This window comes from Melanostigma gelatinosum (assembly GCF_949748355.1).
Source record: "Melanostigma gelatinosum genome assembly, chromosome: 15".
Classification (NCBI taxonomy): domain Eukaryota; kingdom Metazoa; phylum Chordata; class Actinopteri; order Perciformes; family Zoarcidae; genus Melanostigma; species Melanostigma gelatinosum.
Window position 1 is genome coordinate 18,334,397 of NC_136648.1, and position 20,415 is coordinate 18,354,811.

At 43.5% G+C, this 20,415-nt stretch overlaps 1 protein-coding gene across 1 annotated transcript in view; it reads right to left on the reverse strand.

Annotated features, from left to right (window-relative positions):
- Positions 1–1,247: 1,247 nt before the first annotated feature.
- The window catches only part of col6a1 (collagen, type VI, alpha 1), a 22,493-nt gene continuing 3,325 nt past the window's right edge, over positions 1,248–20,415 (reverse strand). Inside the window, exons 5-35 of the mRNA XM_079284576.1 lie at positions 19,423–19,533; positions 19,232–19,252; positions 18,428–18,448; positions 18,273–18,317; positions 18,107–18,160; positions 17,913–17,957; positions 17,535–17,561; positions 17,398–17,424; positions 17,225–17,269; positions 17,062–17,115; positions 16,387–16,449; positions 16,238–16,300; positions 16,078–16,131; positions 15,951–15,986; positions 15,800–15,862; positions 15,473–15,535; positions 13,527–13,589; positions 12,796–12,858; positions 12,656–12,706; positions 12,539–12,574; positions 12,210–12,272; positions 8,519–8,584; positions 6,756–6,791; positions 6,383–6,419; positions 6,197–6,205; positions 5,966–6,099; positions 5,490–5,590; positions 4,700–4,886; positions 3,882–4,053; positions 3,746–3,775; positions 1,248–3,387 (exon numbers count right to left, since the gene is read on the reverse strand). Of these exons, the coding sequence (XP_079140702.1) occupies positions 2,783–3,387; positions 3,746–3,775; positions 3,882–4,053; positions 4,700–4,886; positions 5,490–5,590; positions 5,966–6,099; positions 6,197–6,205; positions 6,383–6,419; positions 6,756–6,791; positions 8,519–8,584; positions 12,210–12,272; positions 12,539–12,574; positions 12,656–12,706; positions 12,796–12,858; positions 13,527–13,589; positions 15,473–15,535; positions 15,800–15,862; positions 15,951–15,986; positions 16,078–16,131; positions 16,238–16,300; positions 16,387–16,449; positions 17,062–17,115; positions 17,225–17,269; positions 17,398–17,424; positions 17,535–17,561; positions 17,913–17,957; positions 18,107–18,160; positions 18,273–18,317; positions 18,428–18,448; positions 19,232–19,252; positions 19,423–19,533 (2,445 nt within the window). The 3' untranslated portion in view covers positions 1,248–2,782. The remainder of the gene's footprint in view (positions 3,388–3,745; positions 3,776–3,881; positions 4,054–4,699; positions 4,887–5,489; positions 5,591–5,965; positions 6,100–6,196; positions 6,206–6,382; positions 6,420–6,755; positions 6,792–8,518; positions 8,585–12,209; positions 12,273–12,538; positions 12,575–12,655; positions 12,707–12,795; positions 12,859–13,526; positions 13,590–15,472; positions 15,536–15,799; positions 15,863–15,950; positions 15,987–16,077; positions 16,132–16,237; positions 16,301–16,386; positions 16,450–17,061; positions 17,116–17,224; positions 17,270–17,397; positions 17,425–17,534; positions 17,562–17,912; positions 17,958–18,106; positions 18,161–18,272; positions 18,318–18,427; positions 18,449–19,231; positions 19,253–19,422; positions 19,534–20,415) is intronic.

Below are 20,415 nucleotides of genomic sequence, written 5' to 3' on the forward strand. Positions count from 1 at the left end.
AACGTCAGTATGCTAGCATGCTTGTGACGACGATGCTCACATGCTGATGATTAGAGATAGCAGCAATATGTCATTTGGGGCGAGCAAAGTGGGGCTTTTTAACAGAAAATAAGTTTGGCTTTCGTGTTATTGAGTACCTTAGCAATTAACATAATACTGGACAAATACATGACATGAAGCATCCTCGATTTGGCATTTATCATTATTCACGGTCAGTGGCTGGATAGAATAGTTCTAAAGGAGTGGGTGTTTTAGCTGTTTGGCTGGAGGGAACGCTATATGGGGATAGCCCCATGCTCAAAATGTTAGCCGAGTTTGGAAAAGCAACAATACGCACGCCCAAAGCCTTTGGCAATGACAGCAGATGCTACACAATTAATGCAAAAGTGTGGCTGTTGCCCCAATGCAGTTTGACAGCATTTAATTTATAGAAGATAGTAACTGCAGTCACCACGAACAATGTGGATTATCTTCGACAGCACACATTTGAAAGCAAGTCATTCAGTAGTTAGGAAATGTTAGTAATGTCACTCGAGACATAAGTGAAGGCAATCGGCCGATCAACATTGCATCTAGAGTCGCATCGCTAAAATAGCTAACAACTGTGCACACAGCTACAGGAAATACAACAGGTCAAAACTGCGTGAGACAGCAACATCTAGTGACTGAAAAACCGAATAGTGGTTTTAAAGTTTGCCGCCATTTTCTCTTTTAGACCTCGCTGTAGCAATGTAACTGCAGATCAGCAACGTTGGTGAATAAATGTTTTGAAGGGTAATAAACAAGCTTAGAAGTCTATAGCCATGCCTGCGGCTCTGTGACGCTGTACTAATGCGCAGTAGCGCTTTGAGCTAAATGCTAACATCAGCAGGCTAATATGCTGAGAGGGACAATGCTAAAATACTGCTGTTCAGCAAGTGCAATTATGTTTTACAACCTTGGTTTAGCATGTTAGGGTATTTGCTAATTAGTACTCAACACAAAGTACAGTTATAAATAAAAGTACTGGAAAAATGACGATGAAAAGTCAGGGCATCACCAAAGTCTGAGAAGGTTAGTACTATGTCACTATTGGGGTAAAATTACAATATTTTTCATCATTTGGTTCATCGTCCAGTGTTTGAATTTCACAGAGAGTTAATCTATTTCAGAAGAGGATCTTTAGAGTTGCATGAACATAAAAATGCATCTTTGTATACGGGCTTTGGCAGTCATCGATTTGTGTGGACAAAAGTGAGCTGAGACACTTTGGTGTAGCAACCTTTATTGAAGGAGCTCTCACAACACTGAGGTTTTGTATCCTCGGGTAAAAATATCTTCTTTAACAACATGGGTAAAGGATGATACACTGAGACTAATAGCACCACAGATAACAACAGTACGGTGACTCTGGGCCACTGATGACAACGAAACTGAAAGTGTGGAACTGTTGAGGGGATCATAAAATTTACACACTGTTTTCTGTCTGTATGTGGGTGTGAGGGCCTCACAGCATGAGTCCCATGAGTTTCTTTTCCAGCCTTTAACCACAACAGATGTTTTCCTACCTCAATGATTGGGCACCTAAGTGTGTGTGTGTGTGTGTGTGTGTGCGCGCGCGTGTGTGTGTCAGATGCCTCTCTGCTTCACAGACAACAAAGAACAGGTTTCTGTCATTCTGTCATTTGAACTAGTGACGCCGGCACAACTGTTTATAGAACAATCACCCAGGGCTACACATAAAAAAACCTCCACACACATACAGATACACACACTACAGCTAGACTCACATGTAGAGTCCAGCTGTGACGTCGTCATTATCACCAGGTGAAGTGTGGATTGGATTGTTTTGAAGTCTGCCTGATGTCATTTCCTGTTTTCCCTGTCGGTTTGGTGATCCAACAAATTTTTCAAGTGATGTCGGGTGTGACTTCTCACAAAGTTGGGAATAAGTTATGGCTTTTCCAACTGACCTTTGCAAACCTAAAACAAAGTGGATTTGCCAATCACGCGTCAGCATTCCAGGTTCACAATTATTTCGGTAAAACGAGCACTCACCAAAGAATTTGTAAGTTTTCCATCGACAGCTGGTCTGCCTATGTCGTAAAATTGTGACACCATCACTCCGACACCTCTTGAAAAAGTGGTAAGAGCTACAAAGAGGAGTCCACATTTAACTCTGAACATAAATCCTTCGAATGGCAGGAGCTCCAAGTCCTGGAGAGACATGAGAGTGTAGCCTTGATGAGCCATCTTCAACCCACACTTGTTAGTTTAAGTAAGGCAGAGGACGGGTCAAGACTAGTTGAAAATGATGCAGGGATGCAGTGTACCTGAGTAGAAATCAGCCCAATGCATTTAAATGCTATACATTTAGTTTAGTTGTGGCCTTTATGGCTCTCCAGGGACGAAGCAACCCCTTTCGACTTGGGACATTTTTAACCCTGAAATTTGACTTTCCAGGCAGCAATTTCTAACAGTTGTGTAATGTCACAACAAGCACTAAAATTGTTTTGGCTAGCACCATCATTTGGGTTATAGTCCAATGATCTCAGCACAGAAGGTGGAAATTGTACACAGCCTAAGATGATCTGCCTTGGAAGCTCAGCTCAGGGTAAAAAAGTCCCAGGTAAACTTCATGAAAACATTTCATTTTGACCGTCACACATTTTGTGACAATTATAATTTTAATTTTTTTTTTAAAGTACTCGAACACAGTGTATGGTAAATGAGTGAGACTGAATATTCATATTGGGACTAAGAATCTAAAGTGTGTTGGTCCTGTTGTTGGGGGGCCGTGCACTCAGTGGATGGACACCCGGCGGGAGACTGTTTGGTGGAAGACCCCGCGAAGCAGAGAGGTGTAGTCTGCGACACGGAACAGGTGGCGCTGGGCGTAGCCGATGTCGTCCTGCCGTCCCTTGCTCACCAGCGTGCGCAGGTTGACCTCATTGACTTGGCTGCCAACGGCAATGACGAAGACCTCCACCCCGGCGTCCGCCACCTCACGAACGCGCTTCTCCAGCAACAGCGCGGTGACGCCCTGAGACCTGCCGTCAGAGAACAGCACCAGCTTCTTCTTGCCCCCCGATGCGTCCCCACGACCACGTAAACTCTTCACGGCAAATTCCATTGCCTCCAACACGTTGGTGCCGTCGTTTTGGAAGACCGCCTGTTCAGTTTTATAGGTCAGCATGGTCAAATTGGAAGTTGGCGCCTGCTCCATGCTGGTGCTTCGGCTGTACTGGCCCACACCCATTTTGACGGTGGCCCCGCTCTTCCTCTCGGCAGACAGGAAACGCTCGGCCAAGCGGTTGACAAAGGTCTTGGTGGTGTCGAAGTTCTTCTGCCCAACGCTTGCCGAGCTGTCCATCATCACCAAAATATCGGCACTTTCAGAGAAAGTGACTGCAACACACACAGACATACACAATAAACCTGATCCATAGCGGTTTCCAGTGGCTCTGTAAATAACAGTCTAGAGAGGCGTCAAGGTGAAAGACAGCCAGATAGCATTTATACAATTCACTTGCACATTTCATGGCTCCAAACCGTTGGTTGTTTTATGTTTTATTTCAGCTCTCGTTCCCTGTGCGTCTTTGTTGTGTCTGATCATTTGAATGAATTTTAAACTCATATAGACCGAATATGAGAAAGAGAGAAAATGTTACTCAAGATATAAATGGCAAACTGGGTCAACAGCGGTAAGATCAGGTAAACATTGAAAACAGTGAACTGTGGTACTGGTGAAGATAAACAGACTTACTGGGACATTTGTAGTCTGGGCACTTCTTATCTGAATGAGAGAACAACAGGGGTTAATAAGTCAGTTTATTTGGGATTCGTAAAAAATATTCACATGATAGAAATTACATACGGTGTGGATGTGTGTGTGTGTTTACCTTGACAGATGTTGGATGTGAGGTTCTGCAGGAAAGAGTCATCGAGCAGCTCGGCAAAGTTGTCCAAGACAAAGGAAAAGCCTGGTTTGGTGTCACTCTTACAAACCAGTTCCCCAAGCTGCTCTTGGTTGGGTTCACGGCCTGAGTAGTCCTTCACTCCTAAACCACCCACCTGCAGGGGAGGAAGGAGGTTTTTAATTCAGCGGGTTCTTCATTATTTCTTCATAAGTTATTAATTATTATTATATTTATATTTTAAACAAACAGTGTGGCAAGGACATTCATTGCCCATTTCTAAAAAGGCGTCGACTAGTTCTTCGTGGGAGATCTTTTATATATTTTTCACCCAATAACAATGATCTCCTGTCGTCAAAAAAGGGAGGAGCACCTGACTGCAACGTCAAACATTCTAATTAGCCTGTCAATCGGTAATCGCTAGCGCTCTGAGAGGCTGTTTACAAAAGAGCCGCGATCTGATTGGACTAAACCCAGCAGGCTTTTCTGTCCTGGAGACAATGTTTCACTGCAGTAACAACACTACTGCTATCTAGCAGGGATAGCGTGAGGCATTGCTGCTGCTTTAACACCACCCATCTGGAAATTTAGAGCATCAAACACACCATTTCCTGCATTCTGGTGAATTTCGATGCACTAATTTAAGGTGGAAATGTTTTTACTTATGTTCAGGAAAACACAAAATTTCAAGCGTTAGGTGACTAAACCTGCAGCGTATTTCAAGACTGATGGCACACACTCCTCTCTGTAAATGCCCGGCTGCAGGCCCGTTAGTGTCGTCTATCCAGGTGCATTGTACTTACCCGGAGATCTTTACCACAGAGCACGTTGAGGGGAACCCTGTCCCTGATAATATTAGAACGTCCGTCTGTTAGAACGATAATCACTTTGTTCTCATGCGTCATCAGGCTGAGTGTGTTGGTCAGAGCGTAATCAAGGGCCTCGCCTGTGTATGTGGCTTCAGCCAGCCAGTCCATTTGTCTCACTTTCCTGTACACACACACACACACACACACACACACACACACACACACACACACACACACACACACACATTTTACAACACAAAAATCAACATATTTTTAAGGAAATCAATGAATTAAAAAAACACTATTACGTGCAAATATAAGGATTGATCTATTTTATTGTTTATTAATTCATTTATTATTTGTTCATTAGAGTTACATGTCTGGATTGTGTTAGAAAATTCTTATTCACATGTAGCACCGTGTTAGCCAGCAAGCTTGTCACCAACCCATGCACGAAACAGCATGTCATATTTAAAATAAACACGGTAAATACACAAATGTGTAAATAAGACTACTGAGATGCTGCAAAGCCCTTTTGATAGAGCTAACTGTATTCCCTTGCTTATCTCGTTAAGCTTAAGCTTGGCTGAACATGTTGTGGGGCAATTTCTAAACTGGGGGCTAAGAGATGATGTAATAATTGATCTCCTCACTCTTAATAAGACAGAAGACTGTTGAAAATTGCACGTGTGATGACGCTGAAGTGTGATGACGCTGAATCGTTACCAAAGAAGCGCAAGCCAGCGAGGCAGACAGGGCTCTGGTTGAATGCATGTCAACTCACTCTTTAAATGCGATGAGGCCTGCGTCTCCCAGTCGGACAACTTCTTGGGCCTTCGGTCCACTGTACTGGACTACGCTCAACCCGGAATCATTGCTTGCAAACTGGAAAGAAAATCATTGCATGGTGACTGTGTGCTTCGGTCTGTGTTGTGTTATGTCTGTGAGCATGTGTTTTCCTGTGTCAACATTTCTGCGTCCCACCCATCCTGACTAATTATATCCAAACTGGAAGGGGAGAGTCATTGGAGACATAAAAGCAAGTTCCAAAACCAAGAGACAATATCTTTCATTTACATTTTTCTATTTGGAGGTCTGTTCTCGGGGCAGAATTTCCTAACATCTCTCAAAAACGTTTTTGGTGTCATTTTGAACAAACACATGCCATTTATCCGACAGAGGCGAGGCAAAGATGGGTGATTATGAAATACAGTGGAGGCAAATGTCAAAAAAACCCAAGCTAAAAAGCTCGGACATTACCTTGAGTTGCTGATCTTTGGTCAGTCTGTCTATGACTGCGATGATAAAGTCTTTGGCGAGAGCAAAGTTTGTGGCACCGATACTCTCTGAGCTGTCCACAATGAACGCCAGGTCCATAGCCGCACACTTACACTCTGGGGACATAAACAAGATCGCAATGGATGACAACAGCCTTGGAGCGGCGCCAGACAATGACGACGATGACTTTGTTTCAATTGAGCACAAACTTACCACAACAAGCTGCGATTAGGAAAGGACGGGGGAGAAAAACAAACAAATCAAAGTTAATGAACGTAACATAACCTGGGTAAACCCTCACATTTTTTAAGGTTTCGATTGCATGTTTGGCGAATCAAGCACTGAGTTGAAAAGGGCAACGTGGAGCACATTCGTTTCTGTTGAGCGTTTTCAACTTACAGCAGAGCTTCATGATGATATCCAGAATTTCACATTCCTGAAGAGAGAAGGTAGAGTTCAATGTTACAGTACAGCAATGCACCGTTAAATCACATTACATAACTTTATGTAGACTAGATTGCTTCAAGCGACTCCAGAATGAAAAAATAAAACATGACAGTGGTGATATTCTACACGGAGGACTGGTCGGTGAAAGGCTACGGGGTTTTGTGTTCAGGAAATTGAATGTGTGGCTTTCGACTGAACCCACAGTATCAATTTCAGGGTGAAAACTAGCGCAGCTTCAAGGGGGAATTAAGTCTGAGGTCCTTAGCCGCCCTGTCATGGGACGGAAATGAGTGCGAGGGTTTGATTCAATATTTTTCATACTCACATCAGTTCCTGGTGGTCCGGGAGGCCCAGAAGGTCCCTGAACAGAAAGGGAGAACGAGTGAAGAAAGAAGACAGATGTGTTTATCTGATCAACGTCAATCTAGTCTGACTTCAAAATGACAAAGCAAGTACTGGAATACTTTTTTTATTTTTATTTTAACTGGAATAAAAACAGATTATTTGAAAAGAAGAAGAAAAAAAGTGAAAAAAACACATCACTCCATTGACTGCAAACCAGAATCCCTCAGTCACCGAACCCACATCCACACCCACACATTTGTGTGCGTTGCTATCTTTCTGCAACAACATGTGAATCTTCCAAAAGTTCATAGCCACAGCATTTTGTTTTTTTCACTCAGCTGCAGAAAAAACATCTGTTTTGTTTTAAGAGACATTAAATTCAGTTTAAGAGAATTCCTTTCTGTCACAAAGACGCCAGCTATAGCTTGCATGTGAGAGAGAGAGAGAGCGAGAGAGAGAGCGAGAGAGAGAGAGAGAGCGAGAGAGAGAGAGAGAGAGAGAGCGAGAGAGAGAGAGCGAGAGAGAGAGGGAGAGAGAGAGCGAGAGAGAGAGAGAGAGAGAGCGAGAGAGAGAGCGAGAGAGAGAGAGAGAGCGAGCGAGCGAGAGTGATTTTAGATGAGAGAAACAGTCCAAAGAGCACATGAAGAGCAAACTGTTCGTACAGAAATATGCAGCAGAGACACAAGCCAGAGGAGAGATGGAAAGGAGAGGAAAAACGGAGGAGGAAGAGGAGGAGGGGTAGAGACAGAAAGTAGGGAAAGTGTGAAAGGGTAGAGTTTGAGGACTTGTCTTCATGCACCGCATTATATTTAGATCCAATCCTTGTTCATCTTTTCACATGATCCAATACCACAAGCTTTCACTTGCCAGTTGGTGAACGGGAAATTTAATTACACTACCTTTCCCACATACTCTCAGCCAAACTAAGGGATGCCATTTTTTTATGTCTTTGCATGCGGTTTGATGTTTTGTTGAGTGCTGAGATTGGCTAACCTCAGCTCATTTTACTGGGATCATTAGCAACCTCTGACCACAGCTAGGGAAATACACAGTGCTAAGCTTTGCTCTGTTCTTGTTAGCACAACCTAAGGTCTCGTTGTATTCTGTATTCCTAATGTTAACAAATCCCACGAGAAGACCAAATCCAACAATTAATCAAGCTTTGACATAGAGCTCCATTGTTGTGCTACACTCAGTCACACACACAAAAACATTATTTGTTTGGCTTTATATATATATATTATAGGCAAATACAAATGTAGCATTCAGTAGAGCTAAGCTAGGCTAATCTTAGGTGTAACACAATGTTCTGCTGGAGGTATTTACAACAGTGAAACAATAAAATGAACCCAAAACTATGTTTGAATGTGAGAGTAGATAAATGGTTTCAGAGGGAGGGGTCTACTCTGTATGTGAGGACAGCAGTCCCTCCAGTGTCTCAACCTGCATATACATGTAGAAAAACCTACAACACACAGACACACACACACAGACACACACAGAGACAGGCACACGCACACATACACACACACAGACACACACGCACAGACACACACAGAGACAGGCACACGCACACATACACACACACAGACACACACACACACACACGGACACACACACACACACACACACACAGACACACACAGAGACAGGCACACACACGCACAGACACACACACACAGACACACACACACACAGACACACACACCTACACACACACAGACACACACATGGTTTTCTTACCGGATTGCCTTCAGGTCCTCTGTGACCCTTGGCCCCTTTAGATCCTGTAGGTCCTGGTTGGTCGTTCTGTGAAAAGAGAAGATGAAAGGAGATTGAGAGAGAAGTCACAGAAGTCCAGTATGGATGATAGACGCGTGAATGTAAACTTGCATCTGACCAAAAATGGACTGAATAAAGATGGAAGAAAGCTTGAGGATCTCATCTGTGTTTAGATGGAAGACGTCGTCAAACAGCTAAACGAAGGTTAAACAACGCTCAGTGTGGAGAAATAATCTGGACCACCTGGTGGAATAGCAATGTAAATCTGGGTGTCATCAGCATAAACTCAAATAGAGAGATATACAGTGAGAAAAGTAATGGTTCTAATATGGATCCTTCAGATACTCCCATTGGAGAGAATGTGAAACTGAAAGAAAGTCATTTTATAGATTACAGTTCGTGTTCAGGGGGTTGGATGATGTAGTTAAAGATGAAGTGTGGCACTTTTGTCCCCTGAGGCATTTCTGACTAAAAGGCTACAGTATATGTCACAAGACATATCACTTTTTAGAAATAGAATCAACATATCAAAACCCTTTCAAAGGGTCGAGGCCATCTGAGGAAAGCCTCTGAATCCAGTTCAACTCTACATTGAAGTTGAAGGTCTGGTCCTGCCTGGCTTGCCAGTGCAGCTGCGGGGGCTTTGGCTGCTCTCTCCCCCTGCAGCTGCTGCACTGACCCACTGCTGATTGCTATGAGATCAGACTGTAGAAGTGTGGAGAATAAAGAGCTTAAACAATGTAAATCAATTTAGGAAAATTATCCCATTTTTTATGTTCCCTGTTCCCACAGACACTCTAAAGAAGTGGTTTGAGGACGACTGTGGACAGCTGCAGAGAATGTGTGATACTAAGCAGCATGGAGCAAACAGCTTTCAAAGAACACATGTGCAGATTCAAGGGGGGGGGGGGGGGGGGCGGCTGTTTGAAAGAACTTATTTACTCAAGAACAATATTGAACCCTTTAACAGAAAGAGCTGCGTGTATTTTCTTCATCAAAAAGCAAATACCTAAAAAGAATGTAGTCCACACAAAGTATATCTCCTCTCTGCTCCAAATACATTTTAATTTGTAGTCGCATAAATGCAGCTCAACATGCCAGACAGAAATGAGATGTGAAAATTAGTGAAAAGAGGGTCACAAATCACCCCAATAAATACGTTTTGCTCTTTGATCTGAGTTAAAAGGAGACTCAAACCAGCAGATCTGCAGTGTTTCTACACAAGCATCTTCGTAAAGTGGACAGAATATGAAAGAGAGGCAGAGAGAGGGTAATGTTAACCTGGCTTTTAACATACACATGCATAGTTGCACACACACACACACACACACACGGTTTCGATTACTTCACATTCTCAACTTCAAACATTTTGATGCAGAGAACCTGGGCCATATAATCCACACACACACACACACACACACATCCATCCTGACCGTGCGTCATATTTGAATACACACGGCCAGATGGGACAGTTTGTCGTACCTTGTCGAATACGTGCACATTATCATTCCAAAGTGTGTGCGCTAGATGGTCAAAAGGGTGGAAAAGTCAAAAGGTCTGTCTCCACCTTTATCTTCTCTGACACAACCCTGCCCCCCCCCCCCCCCCCGAGAACGTGCAGGCAACAGTACATGTCTGGACAGTGTTGAAAATATTTCAACAATTTAAATACCTCTCGTTCAAAAACCACGATGAAGCCAGTGGCATTAGACTCTCTGAATATGTTGTTGGCCATCTTAATGTCTCCTGATTTCAAGTCAAACCGGTAACGGTTTTGTCCGCTGCACTGTTCAAAAGAGTGAACGGCCGAGTGTAAAACTTGTGGAAACAAAGAAGTGACTGTTCAGAGAGAAGAATATAACGGACTGTTGAAAAGAGAAAGAAAAGAGTTGGATGAATGCCTCTGGGGATAAGTGGAATGTAATGGATTTGATTTTTTCCAACGAGGCGATCTTCTTATGCATGTACTATGAAGGACACATGGAACAGCAGCAGGGATATTTTGTGAAAGGCAATAGTTTGACATTTTGGTACATACGCTTATTCGCTTTCATACCGAGAGTTAGTTGAGACGATTGATACCAATCTCAAGTCAAGTTAGCTTAGCTTAGCATTAAGGCTGTAATCAGGGGGAAACAGCAAGCCTGGCTCTAGAGGTTACTGCTGCAGGCCAATAAGAAAGTAGAGCAGATAAACCACGACTTTTCATTTGAACACTTTTTGTATGAATTGTACAAGAGATTACGTCTTCATGAGTGAACTTTAGAGATGCAGGTGGACTGATTACAGACAGAGCTAGGCTGGCTGGTTTCCCTTGTTTTCAGTCTTTATGCTAAGCTCAGCTAAGCTAAGCTAAGAAGAAAGTGAATAAGCGTATTTCCTAAATAAACTGTAACACTTTTTCGTTTTAGCAAAGGTGCTGGCAACAGAATTACATATATTTCACCAAAAGTGCATCCCAAAAAAATGTAAAAGTGGAGCTTCATTTGAGGACCATATGGGTGATTTTATAGGTTTCAGCCCATTTACTTTAGATTCCTGGTGAACAAAGCTTACCTCTAGTTCATAGACTGATTGAGGCGTGGTGTTGATTATTTATATTTCCGTGAGAGAAGCAGTCTCGATAAAGTCAATGGGGCAAAACAAACTTCAAATTGCACTTAAAAGTTTGAATTCAAGATGATATGGGAAATGTTTTGAGTTGATGATACAGCACTTTATAATAAAGTTGAGGTTGAGGGTCCTTTAACGCAGCTGTAGAATCAGCTACAGAGTTCATTAGATGTGTCCTCCATACTGCTGGCACTACTCAAGCACAAGCTAAATATGGAAAAGTTCAAACATTGGGTGCGACTGGGTGAATTATACTCACACTGAGAGCACACACCTAATCTCGCTCTGTGCTACAGGGCCACAAGTTCTTGACGAGTGTTAAACTGATCTGACACTGTAAATCCAAAGCTTAGAACGTGCGACTCGTCTTGAAGAAAAGAGGTCAGGGTGCACTGACACACTGAGAGAAAGTACAGACAGCTGCAGAAATGTTGATGCCACGGAACACGAACCTTGGAAACGCCATTATTTTAATGCAAACATGAACAACTTAAACCTGGAGTTACAGTGTTCAAATGGACATGATATATGGACACACAAGTACAGTTGCTATGCATACTCCCTCACACACATATACACGCACACCCACACGGACCAAAAGAGGGATACAGTCCCATCATCGTTTCTGCTCATTTCCTGGTATCCTTGACAACGACGTATACACAGCTGCATCAGCTCAGAGCCCCCTTCCCCAAAGACAGACACACACACTCACACACACACACACACAATGTGTTCACATCTATTTAAAAGAGCATTTCCAGCTGCAGGACAGAAGGCGAGTGTGAGGTCGAGACGGATGGACTAAGAAAAAGAAGAGTAAAGTACGTGAGGGGCTAATGCAGAAGAACAAAATGAAAGACAGAAACTAAAAGAAAAAAAGTTATTATATTAACAAGAGTTAGAAGAGGCCGATAAAACGAGACATGTGACTCACATCCTGTCGGCGCTCTCTGCCAAGGAGGGATTGGGTAAGGATAAAGTGAGATCAAGAGCGAGGAGCAACTGCAAAAAGGAGAGAAATCAGAGGCAGACTCACATCGCGGCCTGGATCTCCGCCGTCTCCGTCATCTCCTTTGGGTCCAGGGGTTCCCTTGCCACCCTGAAGGGTCACACAGCAAATGTCAGAGGTCATAAGGCGTGACGGTTGATTTCACACTGGTGGCCGTGAACTCTAAACACGGACGCCCATATTCAGTGTTGAGGTGTAAATGTAAAGTACTAGGTCGGCCAACCTAATTCAGCTTAAAAAAAACACAAAACTAAGTCACTTAACCGACTCATTACATTCATCCAGAATATTTCGGTTGTGAACACAACGTCTGATTTCTAATACAAGTCCAAGTAAACATTTGAAAGAAAACTTACCGGCTCGCCGGAGTCTCCGCGGGACCCAGGATAACCCTAAAAAAGACATAAATGTTCAGACTCAAGTACATGGAGCACAGCGTGTCATACATCACATGCATGAGCGTTAAGCCGCACCTGGAAACCAGGACAACCCGCAGTTCCGTTTCCTGGCGCACCATCTTCTCCCTGAAATTCATAAAGAGTTACACTGACAGATCCACCCGCATACACAAAGAGAATATGATGGATGGCACACATCCGTCTCCCACACTCACCCTCCCCCCAAGCTGGCCTCTGTCTCCCGGAGCTCCTTTGATTCCTCTCGGCCCTTTGGGTCCCTTGGTGAAGAAAGGAATGATTGAGATTAGATCAGAAACGAGATGCGATGAAATGAGATGCGCCATGTGTTAGCTAGCCCTAGATTGTGTAATAATGTGTGTAATATACATGATTTAGGATAATAACAGCTTTTTGATTGCTGTTGGTACAGTAAGCTGCACATTTTTATGGATTTTGGAGTTAAATACAGATTGAGATGTAAAGTTGCTTTAGCCTAAACAATTTTAAGGGCCCGGAAAACAAAACTTCATGACATCAAATATTCACAACTTAATCACATAAAAAACATAATATCAGTTAAAATATATATTATTTGAAGTGTATCATACTCCAACACTTATCTAACGTTCATGGGAGTTGTTTGATCAGATTTAATTAGCAGGGACCAAACAACCTCACCAACTGTGATCAGATTCTGATTCGAAAACGTCACTAAATCCTGATTGTATGCGAGTATGTGACATCACAGTTTTCCAACTGAGCCACGCCCACTTGAAATGAGGAAAGGAGGTCTGATGAAAACACTATCACAAACAGCTTCCATGGGAAGTAGCCAGAGCGGTTCTAACTTGTGTTCAAGTAGGATCCTATCACTAAAAGCAAGAAGCCGATTGAGTAGATATGTTTCCGGGTCCTCTGAGCACAATGTACGTCTTGTTGGACTCACTTCTGGTCCAGGTGCGCCTTCATCTCCTCTGTAGCCAGGAGACCCAGATTTCCCAGACTCGCCCTGGAAAACAACAACACCGTTAATGAGACACTGCTAAAACACTCCAACAAAAATAACCACATAAAGCAAACTGAAAAAAACCCCGAGCAACGGGCTTTGACAGAATTTTCAACCAACACAACCCTTCAACACAGACACAAAGTCCTGCTGCACATTTGGGGCATTTTTCAACAAATGGATTCATCCAGTGCTACATTTGCTAATAACTTTTAAACACTTTTGACTCTTTGGCATAAGTAAACTGTTTGATGGCAAGTAAAACTGTTTTTTTTTTTTTACTGCCCTTTCTAGTTGACTGTTTGATTTAGAGGTCCAACAGACCTGTAACGACACTCAACAGGGATGGCACAGTGTCCCGTTCACCCCCAAGTCTGAGCCCAAGTCCACCCACAGTATAATGTTGAAAAATGCAAAAAGGTGGGCAAGGGCCTAAGAGACGAAACCGCGGTCACTTCCGTATGACGAAAGCCGAGAAAAATATGACGCAGCTACAGTAGGTTGGGAAATGGCGATATGGTGTCGAATTCGGCCTGAATTTGATGAATTTGCAGTTCATCAGACCACAAATGAGACAAGAATTACCTCATTGCCAGATAATGAGTCTTTAACACTGATTCAGATATTAGCCATTAGCCGGTTTGAAGTCAAAGTTGATCACAATTTTTAATATGTTGAAGGTGAAACAGTTGTTTGAAATCAGATAAGACGATCTGTCTGATTCACACTTTGTATCTCGTGCATTTGACACATAATATATAGAACGGAAAACAAGACGGAGTTAATAGACGGAGTTTGCTTTTTCTGGCAAACAGCAGCTGGGTGCAGCTGCTGCAAGAAGCACCTCAGTCCTGTCCTCACAGTGAGGTCACACTGTTGCAATGGAACAAATCACTTGAATGTATTGATGAGTCTGTAAATAGGAACGTTTTAAGAGTTCCTGGAGGCTATTTTTGAAAACTTCTGTTCAAGGCCATCTGTTTGCCCCCATTTCCAGTGTCTGCTGAGCTGGGCGAAATCAAACCGGACTTACCGACGTACTGGATAGACTGAGTTGAAATAAATAATGCTCTTCACATCTGACTCAAGTTAAGACCGAAGATAAGAACATTTGCATAAACGTCACAAATGCTTCTTTCCTTTCAAATCAACACTGACCAAAAATACACCAAGAAACATTGCTGACATGTTACAATAAAGTGCTGTACACATTTAAAACAGTGTACTATGGCTCGTGCAAATGAAGTCCAGCACAATACTGCACGTGAGGATACAATTTTCCTGAGTCTATGAGGCAGCCCAACGTGTCAGTTGTTCCATGTTTTCACCACTATTCAGTTCTTTACTATTCATTCAGCTCTGATGAGGAGAGGAGGCGCAGCAGAAAGCAGCACAAAAGAGCCATTGAAAGCTCTGACATCACGGAGGTAACCACAACTACGGTAATGCTTGTAACGTATTATTATTATTACGCTGCCTGGTGCCTTATTAAAGAAAACCTTTGGCTCGAGCAGACGGAGAGAAGAACTGAGTCAGAGGGGAAAGACTGAGTGCTGGTGTTCCCGGGAGGAGAACGAATGAGAGAGGGGCGATGGAGGAGTGGGCAGCACTGCGGGCCAGCGGCCAAGTTCCCCTCTGTTTAAGCTTCTGCCCGATGCACTCCCCGTCAACGTGAAATATGGATGCACACGCACAAGTGCTCACACGTGCGTGTACATCCATATTTCATCTGACTGGAAAAAAAGGTTGCTGCCAGAGAGAAAAGTGGGTGGTTCCTATTGGGCCTGTGCCGCCTCCTAAAACTCCAAACAACAGGCTTATTAAAGGACAGTGGTGCTGTAGCTCCTGTGTGAGTATGTGTGTGAATATATTTGCGTGTGTCTTACAGGGTCTCCGTTGCCGCCAGTTGAGCCCTCCCTCCCCTGCTCTCCACGGGGCCCTGGCTCCCCCTGTCAAGCATAAGAACAAAAGCATAAAGCTACAGGCATTCATGACAGTAACAATAGACAAGAGAAGCAGACGAAGCCAAGTTTCAAACAGGAGTACATTGGGGAATTACTTAATCAAAACAGTTTTCCATTAAGGCCTGTGTAGTTGAAGTTAACTCAACTGTCAAATAATATTTCCCATGAATTGCTAAGGAGGAAGCGCTAAAATCAGATAGACCCTGAGGGACTACTCTTCATCCTTCATCATCGTCCTTATCATCTTACCAAGTCTCCTCTTGGACCTCTGTTTCCACGTGAACCTTGCTCGCCCTTCTCTCCAACTTGTCCCTACAAGGGATTTTAAAGATGTTAACACATATGTTGGCGGCTGTCTCACTCACACACACACACACACGGCAATATTGCTCCTATTTACTCTCTCGCCGCCATTTCCACTCAGTCCCGGTGGGCCCTGAAACACACACACAAAGCAGGATGTTAGACGGACCGTTTACGAGCGCAAAGTTGATGCTTCTGCCGTTGTCGGGAGATCCATCGCTTACGTCGTCGCCGCGCTCTCCTTTGTCCCCGTCGTTTCCGCGAGGGCCCAGCTTACCCTGTCACAACACAGACATTTGCACGTGTATTATATTCCCTGCTTCGTTCGAGGCACTTTGAACAGATCTGCCGCTTGTCATCGTGATTCTCTTTGCACTGATCTACCTGAGGTCCCAGTGGGCCATAGTTTCCAGGCCTTCCTTCTTCGCCGTCTTTTCCTGAATCTCCCTGAAACAAGCACACGTTGCCTCATTACAGACCACCGGAAGGCTATTTGAAATCTGCAAGAGCGCATGTGTTATTTCATATGTTACTTTTCCTCCTTTCAGTCCATAAGGACCAGAGTCTCCCTTTGGTCCAGAATCTCCCTGCAGGCCCTGGAAGCAGAAAAACACAGAGACCGTCTCTCAGTATACATGATCACAAGCAGCTGAAGCCACAACACTCAATCTCGGAGGCCCCGTCGTGCACGTACGCACATGTACGCTCGCTTGTTCACAGTGCGACTATATGGCGTCATTTAAACAATCTGACAGCAGAGAATGTAAACTCTGCAGTGATTGAGAGCTAAGAGCTTCAGTCCGCCTGCCGCAGAGCGCAATGTCGGTCCAGGCCCGCCGAGGATGGCATTCCTAAACATGCAACTGTGGCTAATGGCTAATCTGTAAACAATGTGGCTGAGCCTCAGGCAGCTATGGATGTGAATCGTCTGAATATGTCTGTTCAAGAGAGAGAGTCTCAGACACCAAAAGAGAAAGATACAGAGAGAGAGAGAGAGAGAGTGTGTCCTAACTAACACATACACATCTGTGTATTTGCAGTTGTCAAACCTGATGTCATTGTCAGAGTGAGTTAACGTCTAGTGATTCGTTCCCATCTGGTTGTGATTCAAACTGTCTTTAACGTGTGACAGAAGCGTGAGCGCAGTCGAGGACAAAATGTGGGACAGTAACGGTGGGATTATTCTGAGATCGAGATATAGTACTCACGTCTGATCCGGGAGATCCTTTACAGCCGGCAAGACCAGCGAAACCGTCTTCCCCCTAATAAGGAAAACCAGAGAAACGTGTCTTCAAACAACTTTACCGAATCAACAAAAGAACAGCCAGATGACCAGAGATGTATCGTTGCATGTTGGGGTCTGTAACTCACCTTGCGTCCATCAATGCCATCATTTCCCCCGTGACCTTTTTCTCCCTGCGATTCAGCCAGAGATAAAGAGGATGGAAAGTGACAAGGGGAAGAGTTTAACCATTAGCTTTCAGAGAAATCACCGACAGGAGAGCAACCCTTTGAAGATGAGATAGCGGTGAGGAGGACCTCACCTTGTAGCCTTTGTGTCCTCTATCACCCTGCAGATTGAAACACACAACATCAGTCAGCCATGGCCATGAATTTAACAGTACGGCAATCCAAGAGCATACACTGAATCATAAGTATACGTTTTGTGCTCTGAGAGTACCTTGTTTCCTCTGCCACCACGGTCTCCCTGGAAACAGAAATACACACGTCAGAATCATCATCATTACACGCAGCAGAGTGATCAGTGAGGTGAGTAAAGTCTTGGAACATTTTAAAAACGTTCAGAGCCATCACACGGAAGTGGCTGCAGACAAACTTTCCAACAAAGGAGGCCTGGACTGCAGTTCTCAATGAAATGAACGACATGGAGAAACCGACCTTTATCTGAAGACCACAGTACGAACAACAAGTAACTGGCAAATGTGACTTTATATATGTGCCTATAGGATGTAACCCATTACATGCGCCACTTAAAGAGCCTGCACGTGTTCCGGTATTGTTTCCGCCCATGTCAACTCATTCATTAAGTGCACTCTACCTTCATCCCACTGTAACCAACAGGACCAGGATCTCCAAGGCTGCCCTGTAACATAGAGATAGAAACATTAGATAATCCGAACGAGACTTCCATCAAGCCTGCATGACAAATCTAAAGGAATGTGATGATTGTTTCATGCATGTTTTGTGTGTCGGGGGTGGTGGCTGAGGAGCACGATGGTGGAAATCACCTACCACGTTGCCAACATCTCCTTTCTCTCCTGGCATCCCTGGTCTACCTGTTTCTCCCTGTAGAGAGGGGTGGGGGGGGGGGGGGAGATAAGACAATGTAAATTTCCTGACAACCACCTCTAGTGCAACTGAATGCTCTGGGTGCAATGCTTTTTATATTGTATCACACCTTAGCACCGATATCTCCCTTTGGTCCTTCAACCCCTCCTGGAGCCTGCAGACAAAACAACAAAATACAAAAAGTAAAACAACCGCTCAAAGGACAAAAGAACAAAGCTAAAGAAGAATTTATGTTGGCGATATGACAATGAATGCCACACTTACATTGCAGTCGAAAGAGCAACACTAAGGGGAAAAAAGAAAAACAAATATTAACACCTTAACGAAGGAAAGGTGTCTCTATGTCTCCATATATGTAGAGGATTTTGGCGGTATGACACAAAACATGGGATGACCCAATGTTTTCTGGTCTGATGACAGCAGGGCTGAGCAATTTGTCCAACGTTTAAGATAGAGCTGCAGTGATTTTGTTGGAAATACAAAAGTAAGCAACTTTGTGAATATCATTGCAATCTCCTTTCAGCTTCCTGCGGCGGTCCTGAGTGACCCCGCCTTGTTTCCTGGGCGTGAGAGAGTTTACATGGCAGTGGATACCAGCTGTAACAAGACGTAACACTGAGAAGGAACAAGATGAAGGTAATGACGTCAGAAACAATTCAGACTCTCTAAACATCTCAACTACATTAAAGTCAGATTTATTGCACTAAATAAACACCTCGAGTAGCCACAAATCAATCCAGCCTGTTTAGTGGGGATTCATTCTAAGTTGCATCAGCAAAACTCATCGTAAACACTTCTGCCGTTTCGTTAAAAAAAAAAAAAAGGAGAATGAAAATTCCCTCAGTTGAACCAATTCAGTCCGCATGAAAAATGTCAAAATTTTAACTGGCAAAACAATTATTGATGACATTTTTTAGCCATGTTGCCCAGACCTAAATTACTAACGCAAATCTTTTAGATCTGCAGTACAGTAATGTATGCACATTTACTTACTCCTCTACATGTAGCTGCAGTTAGCAAACACATAATACAAAAAATGTAATTGACTTCCATTCAAAAGCAGCTTACCGTATCCTTTGTCTCGTTTGTCTGAAAAAAACGGAAAGAAAACAGAGAGTTAGTTCAAAATCCAAATGTTGAACTCTGTTTATGCAGACGAGAGGAGAGGAGAGGAGAGGAGCGGAGAGGAGAGGAGAGGAGAGGAGAGGAGAGGAGAGGAGAGGAGAGGAGAGGAGAGGAGAGGAGAGGAGGATACATACGATCATATCAATGATGGTTCGAATGGTGTCCATCTTGGTGGCTATGGCGGCTGTAGCAGTGAAGTTCTGTCTGTAGGCCGGGCTTGTGGCAATGACTGACAGCCTGGTCTCCTGGAGAGACACAAGACACAAACATCATCAGCGCATTGCTGGAAGTAGCAGCTACAATACACTTCACGGTAAACAATAGAATGATTGAGCTCTGAAAGACTATTCCTGTGATATTATGGTTTTGTTTTACGATCCCAATGTTGTCGCAGGTCTTGCTGCTATTAGACACAACAGATATTATCTACTGATGGATTTCCAGGTAAAACGTGAAAAACACCTGCAAAAGGCTCGTTAAATCAATCATCTAGTGACTGGTTGTAGGTCAGCTTTAGGACTCCAGTCATCAGGCAATGTGTGAAAAGTGACTCTTCTGCAGAAAACAGACACAAACACCTGACAATGCACGCTGTAAAATACTGAATAACCTGGAGAATGTGGAAATATATACAGAAATAAACTGCATTCAAGTTGAGACACAACTGCATGTGTTCAGATCAAAAATGAATATCTGTGGTCCGAGTTAGTGGTGTGTGTGTGTGTGTGTGTTCTTGTATCTTTCTCAGAACATTTTTTTAAGCTTTAGACCATGTGAGTAATGACATTCAGGAAATGTAGGTAAATGACCCTCAACTCACTTCACTTTACTTTCACTTCATCTCCCTTTAATGTCAACACAGATAGTCTGCTCGAGGGTAAAGACTTGGTTTTAGGGTTAAGGTTAGAATTAGTTTAAGGTGAAAGGAGTTCTGTTAAAAAATTCATTCCAAATTTTAGCTGATGCTAATCCTGCATGTGACATCAGCAGTCTGAGTCAGCCAGATAAAGTTGTACAATTAAAGATGAAGTGTTTTTAGTGTAAAACTCCCTTGTTTGTTTCTGAACTGCGTTTCTGAACTACCCCAGGGGCAGCATGACGTATACACAAGGAGGATGTGAAGGCGG